This window comes from Scatophagus argus, chromosome 6, assembly GCF_020382885.2.
Source record: "Scatophagus argus isolate fScaArg1 chromosome 6, fScaArg1.pri, whole genome shotgun sequence".
Classification (NCBI taxonomy): domain Eukaryota; kingdom Metazoa; phylum Chordata; class Actinopteri; family Scatophagidae; genus Scatophagus; species Scatophagus argus.
Window position 1 is genome coordinate 12,403,947 of NC_058498.1, and position 9,896 is coordinate 12,413,842.

Here is a 9,896-nt window from a genome sequence, read left to right on the forward strand (position 1 = left end):
TACATAAAATAAGGCTGTAAGGTTTCTTTTATGTACTTATGATACTGACTTGAAAAGACCAAATCTCAACAAACAACTGAGCTCTCTTTACAAAATGCAAGTGTACAAGTGTGGAAAAAGTAAAGAATAAAATTGTAAATAAACTAAAAATAAATAAACTACTTGTATTGTGATGCTGATACTGTAGGTCTTGGATTTAATCACTGCAATATGAGGTTTAGCCTTGATCAGAAGCAAACAAATAACAGATGCAGAAAAATAACCTTATAATTACTGATGGGAGAGGCAGAAAAAACATCATCATGACCTAGTTATTTTTAAATACCTCAGCTGTGTGAAAATAAAGTATTCAACAAACAAGCATTGTTTATAGGCCAACACTGAAAGAGAGACATTTTGACCAATTACGCAAAAGCTGTAACTTTTGTGTAATCCGTCAATATATGAAAATAAAGAAATTCCCTCAAGCTATGTCACAATGATGGTATTCCTGCCTTTTCTGGTGATTACAAGGTTATTTTTCCACATCTGTTATCTGCCTGCATCCTATCAAGGCCACACCTTACATTGTAGCAATTGGATCCAAGACCTTACGGGATCAGTATCATAATAAAGATGGTTTATGAGTCATACAGTCAGGAATATCTAACTAGACAATGTTGTGATGTCTCTTCATGCAGTGTGCAGTTTTCACCACGAGAGAGAAGCAAACCACTCGATTCGCCTGACTTTGATTTATGAAGTGTAACATTGCACTCTATGTAAGGTTTGCTTTCGTAAGAGAAAAGCAGATTTATTGATATATTTATTTACCAGTGACAATGCACACTAAACAGAACATGAAAAACTTACACACACACACACATACTGTTGGACATTGGTATGTATAGCATTTATTGTGCAACTTAGGAAAGGAGATAGCAAAGGAAGAAAATGTATACATGTTTAGTTCAAAACTTAAAACTAAAGCTGACATTCTTGTGAGTTTTTCTATTATTGATCTTCCAAATTTGTTCCTGATTAATTGATTAATTGCTTGGACCATTAACTGCAGTGAAAAAGAAGTGAAATGAAACACCCATGAACACCCATCACCACCTCCCGGAGCCCAATGAGTCATCTTTATCAGTTTACATCAAATTATATAAAATTATGATCAAACAGTTGCAAACAATGTTAAAAAACATACATCAATATAGCTCACATTTTATTTACATACTGTATTATTTACTGTACTGTATTATATAACATAAATACTGTATTTTAAAATAATTCTAGCTTTCATTTTATCACAGCATTTTTGGTTCCATATTCCAAGTCTGACTGGCCTAAAGTAACATTTGAAGATAATCTTTTAGAAACTGCAGCCCCTAGAAAAGGACAGTTTATCTTGGTCTCCTGTGCACCACTGCCTGATAACGTGTTTTGTTACCCTGGAATATGTGCACACTCAGCCTCTAGCTCATTCGTGATCTTCGTGAGGCGATACATTTGATACATGGCAGCAAGAATGAGGAACAAGCCTGTGGTCACAAGAAGAATGTGACAAAACATGAGGAACCCGACCAAGGCCGTATTCGAGGGAAGAACCCATACATAGATCCAGCCCTTGTGAAAGCTGTGGTGCACAAACTCGGGTCCCTGTTCAACCACCAATTTATCATAGAAAGGAACTGACATGTCAGCTGGTAGAGATGAAGTCTGAGTGTTGAGAATAAGCTCCTTGTTATGTAAGCTGGCTCTCTGGGTTTGGAGAGATGTTGATGGGATTGTGGTATGTAAGACAGATGGTTTCATAGTTGGAATGATGACTTGTTGGGTATCTGCTTGAGTAATGGCTGATGTTGTTGTGGGTGGTGCGCTTGTTGAAGCAAAGGGTGTTTGTCCACTGGTTAAAATGGAGTGGGATGGTTTTGTTGGCTTATGCAAGCCAGTTTGCATAGGAAAAAGATTTGCAGCATCGCAAGAGCTGAACTCCTCATCAGACAGAGAGCCAACGGTACGAAGCATTTGGTACATTGGACTATGACACATCACATCATCCCTGTCAAGGACCACATGCTCATTATGCTTTATCCATTTTGCAATATGTCTAATACTGCATGTACAGTCCCACGGGTTACCACTCAGAGTAAGGGAACTTAAATTTGAATTTGACAAGAAAATATCTCCTGGGAGAGTCTTGAGGTTGTTATTCTTCAAGTCAATTGACCGAACCTTTCTTAGGTTCTGAAAGATATTTTCTGGTAGGCTTTGCAGCTTATTGTCATTAAGGACCAGCATACCCAGTGTAGTTAGTCTGTAAAACAGTTGAGGATGTAAATAAACAAGATTGTTAGATTTCAGTGAGAGCTTGTTAAGGTTGGGAAGGCAGCAGAAGAGATCTGAAGGCAACTCATGAAGCCAATCATTTAAGTGGAAATTAAGGGTCAGCAATCCAGACATGTTTGCAAACAAATTTCCAGGAACAGTGGTGAGGTTAGTGGAATACAAGTAAAATTCTCTCATGTCAGGCATGTAACCCATTAGCTGGTCTGGCAGAGACAATAGTGGGTTGTTGTAGAGCGTAAGCTTTTTCAGCATGGGCATGTTATAGAAACTCTTTTCGGGGATTGCCTCAAGTTGGTTGGAGGACAAGGTGAGGATCATAAGGTTCCTCAGAGGCAAGAACACCTGAGGAGGAATGCTGGTAATCTGGTTGTGATGTAGTTTCAGCTCCTCAAGGTTGACAAGTCCATCAAAGATTCCAGCTTCTAGCACCTGTAGGTCATTATTATAGATCACAAGCTCTTGAAGTTCAGTCAAGGACTGAAAGATGGTAGGCGGAAGCCTCTTTATGAAGTTCCTGCCAAGGTTCAGAAAGTGGAGTTTGCTCAGTCCATCAAAAACTGTTGAAGAAAGATTTTGCAGTTTGTTCTTGCTCAGATCCAGATCCCTCAACCCAACAAGTCCTTCGAGCATATCCGGAGCTATGGTCTCCAATTGGTTCCCATCTAAATGCAGCTGTTCCAGTGTGGTCAGTGAACTGAAAACCCCAGGGGGAAGGCTAGAGAGATCATTGGATGACAGCTTGACAGACTTGAGCTGCGGAGCAATGTGAAAGGCCCTGGGATGGATAGAGTGTAGATGGCTGCGAGTCAGACTGAAACGCAGCAGGAGGTCCTTGTTCGCCAAGCTCTGCTCATTTATGACGGTCATGTTTGTGCCATCAAGTTGCAGCATGTATGTGTGGCCAGGCAGCTGCTTTGGTATATCTGTGATGGTCGCGCCAACACACTTCACAGCACCTTTAAAATTACACAGGCAGCTGCTGGGGCAGGACATGCTGCAGGTGGGGTGTGGCAGTAGGAAGAGAATGAGCATCATCCACAAGGTGCCTGCAGTTGAAATAAATATCCATTTTTACACATGAGATTAAATATTTCTCATTAATATCACCCAAAAAGCAATTTATAGTAATGATATTTCACTGTTTATTCCAAAAGGCCAACGTTTTTATACTCAGATTTTATCAAAGCATTTAATGCTCATCTAGAATTTACTTTAGGAAATACTGTAGTTCTCAAACAATAACAAAGTAGAAACATTTAAGATTTTTTTTTCTCTTAAAGAACACTTGAAAGACTAAATCTGACTTGTAAAAAGCAACAACCAAAACAAGTCAAATTTTCTACCAACCTCTGTTGTTAGAATCCATCATTGGATTGTTTGATGTTTCGATAATGTTGATGCGCTGTGTGCTGCTCTTCTCTCTGAATCTGTGTTGAAGAGCAGGGCACACTGTCTTTCTACCAAGTAACCCGCCCCCCTCTGCTCAATGCCCACCCCAAACTCATCCTTCATCCTGCCCGCCCAGTGACCTTAAATGTACAATATGTAATTTTTACTGCTTGGGCTCTCTCATTCAAAACAATGAAGCAAAAGATGTAGTTTGATTACATAATGAAGCAGCACAGGATCATGGTAGTTGCCATCTTGTTAAACCACCACCACCATTGCAAATGAAAAACTTACTATGCAATTGTTTTTTAGTTTTATTCACTTTTTTCTCTTCTGATTCTCTCCTGGAAGACAAGTAGAGTGACAAGTGAACAAATGAAACACACTCTTACCTTGAAAAAAAATTCGGATTTCTCTGGGTTCCAACATTGTTGGAAACAGCTGGTAAGATGTAAATATACACCTAAACAAAATATTTAACAAAGGTCTAGTCATTTTTAAATCTTTTAACGCAGAAATTTTACATATTACATCTTTAACTCTGTAGCTCAACAAAATAAGACAATTGAGGACTGATGTGACGATTTATTTTGTTCTGCTTTTTTCACTGGACAAATTCCTTTAACTTATTTTATGGGACATCTTAATGTTAAAATGTTAATGTCTTCTTTGACCTTTTCAATTGCTTTTCACATGGTTTCTTCAGTCTTTAAACCAAATTCAAAACTATTTGACATGATGTTTTACTACTATTATATGAGTGACACAGAAGATTTCCTGTCAACTTATCTTGACAGGATGTCCGCCAGTTTGTGGACTGAGCTGAAACAGATAACAGCCACTTTTGTGCCCAGTCAGTCGTGGTGTTATGTTGTGCCGGAGGCTGTCATGTGACAGAGCCATAGGACGAATGTGTTAACTTGACAACACACTGCTAGAAAAAATAAATAAAATAAAATTAGTACAGCTATCACTTTGTTTCAGATCTGAATATATTTGGCAGCACTTCTTCAGTGTGTCATCTCTGAACATGTATTTGACACTGAGCCAAAGTCGTCTACTCATGTTTAAGACTCGCTGGCCTCTCACTCAGTTAAAACTGAATACCAGACAGTGATGATTCCAACAGGTTTACTGGAGCATTTAGTCATGTTTGTGCAGCAATAATGGATGAATGATGCATGTTGAGTCAGCTTACAACCCCCTTAATTTAGCAGCAAAACAATCATGTAATAAAACTATAATATATATATGTATAAAACTAATCATTGCTGATTAGTTTTATACATTTATGTTTTTCTAGTATTTCTTTCATTTCCGTCTCTTTAAAGTTCCCTGAGAGGGGGGTGAAGAATGAGTGTGCGGTGCTGTAAGCTACTGAACTGTAGTAGTAAAATCGGGATTGAATTAAGCCTGATCCTGTATTCAAAAGAAAAAAAAAAAGTTAATTGTTCATGACTTCTTCATATGACATATTAATGATCCGACAAGGAACGAGTAACTAATTAATTAAGTGGGAAAATGTAATTATTTCTGTGTGCCTGTATGTAATGTACCACCACAAAGCAGTCTGTTGCTGTATGGAACTTGTTCTTCATGTATTTCCTTTCATAATTAAAATTTAAGAGGAAAAAAAATGCACATTCTATTCCTCCTTACATAGAAGAACGTGTTATGAATGTGTCATACTTAGATATTACTGTAAGACTTATGCCGTAATGCCCAGGTTTACGTATTTGTACAAGTCATGTGTATGTGGCTATTTCTGTGTGCAAGTGCATCACTGAAATCACTGAAAACATCAGTGCAGAAGACTCAAAAGCAAAAGTCAACACTTTCTCAAATGTTGCTGTGAAAGCAGCTCAGACTCACATTCAGTTTGGTTTCCCTGAATCCTTCTGTGTTCATTGTGCTCCACGTAATTCAGATCTTTTCACAATGGCTGTCTCATTCAGACTAAGCCTGTGACTCAGCTTTGTCACAGACCTCCAAAAGATTGAGTCAAACGCCCTCAATAGACAGTAATTCACCTGACACCACAGAAATGCACCACATGCCACATTCCTTCACTTAAATACTGTGCCCACTGTTTAAATTATTTGACAGACAAAGCAAATAAAGAATAAACGTTGTTTTTTTGGGTGGTCAGGAATATTTTGTCTATTTTTTGTTCTCTTTTTCCTCAAACATCTTTATTCAAAAACATCACAAATTTATTCACTGACTGAGTCATCTTCAGTCAGTTTCTCTTTTTAGATTTTTTAAAAATCAAAAAACAAAACAAAAAGTACAGATTCACATCATAGTTTTATTTATTTTTGTAAAATGAACAGCAGAGGCATATGGGATGTTTGTTGGCAGTGGTACAAAAAAAAATTGTTTTTCCCAATTCTGCCACAAGAGAGCGCCATAATCAAGCAAATAAAATCCCTGCTGAAATAATAAAACGTCTTTGCAATCAAGTACATTTTGTCATATCTGAACCTCAAGTATTTCCAGTGAGTAGCTCATTATTTACAGATTAAATGTGTACAGCCACACTCTTTACATCTCTCATGAGAGCACCACGGTGCAGTGGAAATGAAACATTTATTGATGACTTTGATTATGGTACAACTCCATATTGCTGGGATAAATACAGTGTGATTATATTACTGGTGTTTTGGGTCTTAAGGCTAAGTTGGGCTTTGCAGCAAGATTTCACAGTGCTCCTTCTCCTTTTGCATCGGCGTCAGACACAGTACTTCCAGAAGCAAGCTGCATGCCAAAGGAGATAAAGTCTTCACATCTTAGAATATTAATACAGCAAATTATATGATGAACTACAAATATTAATTGTGTGTGATACATATTAATCAAAATCAAGAATTAACTCACGTTCACCCCTCTTCCTAGTTATGGATTTGCCCTCTGCCAAATTGGCTGTGATCTCCCTCTCCAGCTCCAGGTCCTCCCTGAGAGCCCGCAGCTACAAGCAGAGATCAGAGTGATTAAACACAGCAAGACGCATATGTAGCCTTCAGTATTAATACACCATCCGTTCGGGTGGAAGTGTAACAGCTTTTCGTGCAGAGCCTCCCGTCTACCGAGAACTGATTCACATTTCTTTGAGAAATTGTGACAAGACGGCCACAGTCGATTTATATGCCAACACAGCATTGTTGTAAATCATGACAGCTTTTCTGCCTAATCAACATTTTTTTCCAAAGCTGCTTCAAGGTGAATCTGTAAATATCTCCTTACCTCCTCTAATTCAGCTAATTTATTGGCCAGCTCAAGACCTGCAGACAGGAAAACCAGTCATCATCACAGCGAGAATACATGTGTGTTATTTATATTAGTTGCCACTATTTTATTTCTATATCTTACCGAGAGGATCATCCTTTTCAACAGGAACCAAGCTCTTGTGTAGTAACAGTGCTAGAATCTTGCTCTGGGTTTCTGTGTCTTCTTTTGGATTCAAAACATCGTTTCCTATATGCACAAAGTAAATACAAATGCAACTTAAAGTACCAAAAGTATCATAAAACATGAACAGAAAATTAGGTTACATCCACCCCATATCATAGTCACACATCTTCTCCTAACTTGTTGCATTTTGGCCCTTAAACCAGCAATGATAACCAATTTAAAGGAGGCAGAACTTGTATGCAACCTCCTCTGCATTTTGATTGGAAATAGACCTAAATCAGTAAAAGTTTTGCACACTCACCAGGGTTTAATATGCTCCTTCCCTCTGCATTTAGCGCTCCCTGCAACAGGAACAAACCCAGGAGACCTAAGCAATAGTTCAAAACTGTAACTCTATTCATAGCACTCATTATGGTCCCAAACTAATGCCGCACTTTGAGCCCTATCTCAAGCAAGGCAAGCAATCCACTGCCTTGGGTCCATCCCGTCAATATATTTATCCTCTTAGGGGCCAAGAGGAGGGGCCAGTCAGCCCCTTGAGTACTAAATCAATAGCTAGTCAACGTGGGTTTCATCAATAGGCTACCTTTTCGCATGGACCACGGAGCCTCTGAGTGAAAAACGGTGATCTGACGTTGTAGGCGAGGCCAGTAACCCTACATCACTCTGACAGGGGCAAATCAAACAGAGAGAGGAAGTTATCAATCAGCCTGTTGGTTATGAGAGTCCTGAATCAGATGTTCTTGGCACTTGCAAGTCTTTTTCTTTTACATTAATTGCTTCCTTAAATAAGTACACGGGAGCATGTTGCTCTGTGGAAGGAGCGGGAAAGTAAATTGATTCAGTCTCTAAGTGCATCATAGCCTGAGATGAGCTCTTGACTCTTGGCTTCGGGACTGATTTGGAGCTGAAGGAACATCCATCATTTCCGCCAAGCCAACTACCCAACACCTGTTAAGTCACTGTGGTCTATTTTGTGCATCAAGGAAATCAAATCTCATACCCTCTGCCAGAGGAGCAGCCATTGTGCTTGTGCAGTTTTAGGGAAATGAGCTGGATGTCACCTACTGAATTTGGCTGGTGAGGGACTCATAAAAAGGCTGTCTTTCACCTCTTCAGACTTGACTTAGGAGCCTGGGGTATTGCATCCAAAAATCTTTCATGAATCCATTACTCTAGTCATTCAGCTTTTGAAAACATAGGGGCTTAAGAATGGAGGATGAAACTAGCAACATGGAACAACCTGAAAGATCAGATCATTCACTATTTTGTAGTTTTAATCCTATAAAAGTAAAAATAAATGTATCGATAAGGTATACAGGGAAAGTAGATATAATCATAAAGGGAAACAATAACGAGGGAGGCATTCCCTAATTGCTTGTGTCAAATAAATGGCAGCTGCATGCTGCATTGCTTTGAAAAAGCAGTATAGTTCAGTGGTTTTGCAAAAGGTTGAACTAGTTTTACTAATGTAAGAAATGTGTGTGAGCTGTGAGCCAAAGCCACGCAGTCCTGTTTCTGCTCCCAGCCAGTCCACTGCATCATCAGTGAACAAGGTCAGGGCCATGTTGACTTCATAAAATGTAACTGAAAAACAATCAGCAAGTTTAATCCAGAATTTATTAAGTACACAGTCTTTTAATGCCTATTAATGTTGTTATTGATTGGTCAGTAAATTGACCACTATTACCAGTTCATTATAACTGCCGCATTCAGTCAGTAAAGAAAATTGTGGTAGGTTAAACGCTCTCAATTTGAGCTGCTGAACACTAGAGGGCGCAGTTAGGCTACCGTCTCATGATTACAATGCCAGCTGCTGACAGATCACGTGACAAATGTGTGCATTTGTTCATGTAAATGAAGAACAGCGCGGATAAAAAAGCTTGTAACACACCGAAACTTAAAAAATGCATGTCATCTTCATTCAGACAAGCAAGTGTGTATTCAGTCTACTTTGTCTGTTTAGAAATGTGAGCCCGCATATCAGACAGCCTCGAGGCGTTATTATTCATGTGGACCATAGTTTTGGCTCAAGGAGGTGTGTTCCCTTTAGCTTCGTGCTGAAGCCTCCTTACAGCTGCAGCTGCAGATGTCAACAGTCACTAAACCTTGAAGGTGGTGCGCCAAGTCGATCAAAGGAAGACAGAGTAACACCGGAAGTATGATAATGTAGTCTTCAAACTTAAATCGAAAGTTAAGCTCACGGCAGGCGATAGATTTCTGTAATCTTTTTGTGACTATCCTTAGAATTTTCCGTGAGTGTAATAAATGTTATAGCTGCAGTTATTGTGAATTATTATTGTACCTTTTGTTATTTTGGATGATATGAATACTGTAAAAGCAATTAATCTTGAGATAATTTTGTCTTTTATCAACTCTTGTTTTAAACAAACACCCCTATTTGCATTTTCCTGTCAACACCCAGCTAAATGTCAACTAATAACATTCAGTAAAAAAAATAAAGTCAAAAGCCAATGTGCACTTATTTCACATTATATGAGCGTTTTCATGTGACTTGTATACAATATGAACATTTGAAATGTAGGGTGTAACATTATGAAATGATTAATTGGACAATTTTGAATGAAGATTTCCTCAATAAGCTCTGACACGAATAAACTATTTTCTTTATTCATGATAACATCACACACGCATGGATTATTCATTCACAGTCAATCACATCAAATTAAACCGCACCCACACCGTCCTGCATTTTTTTATTTTCATTGAAATTCTCAGCAAGTAATGACTACAATTTTTTCTTT

The 9,896-nt window shown here is 38.5% G+C and overlaps 2 protein-coding genes across 2 annotated transcripts; both read right to left on the minus strand.

The window, feature by feature from the left end:
- Window positions 1–308: 308 nt before the first annotated feature.
- Window positions 309–3,776, minus strand: LOC124061155 (platelet glycoprotein V). Its single transcript, XM_046392740.1, has 2 exons — window positions 3,679–3,776; window positions 309–3,377 (listed from the first exon to the last, which is right to left on the minus strand). Exons 1-2 carry the CDS (start codon window positions 3,698–3,700, stop codon window positions 1,429–1,431), a joined length of 1,971 nt encoding a protein of 656 aa, XP_046248696.1. The 5' UTR covers window positions 3,701–3,776; the 3' UTR covers window positions 309–1,428.
- A 2,242-nt stretch (window positions 3,777–6,018) lies between these two features.
- uts2d (urotensin 2 domain containing) lies at window positions 6,019–7,532 on the minus strand. The gene is made up of 5 exons (XM_046391719.1): window positions 7,433–7,532; window positions 7,090–7,194; window positions 6,964–7,001; window positions 6,598–6,688; window positions 6,019–6,477 (listed from the first exon to the last, which is right to left on the minus strand). Exons 1-5 carry the CDS (start codon window positions 7,530–7,532, stop codon window positions 6,452–6,454), a joined length of 360 nt encoding a protein of 119 aa, XP_046247675.1. The 3' UTR covers window positions 6,019–6,451.
- Between the last annotated feature and the right edge of the window lie 2,364 nt (window positions 7,533–9,896).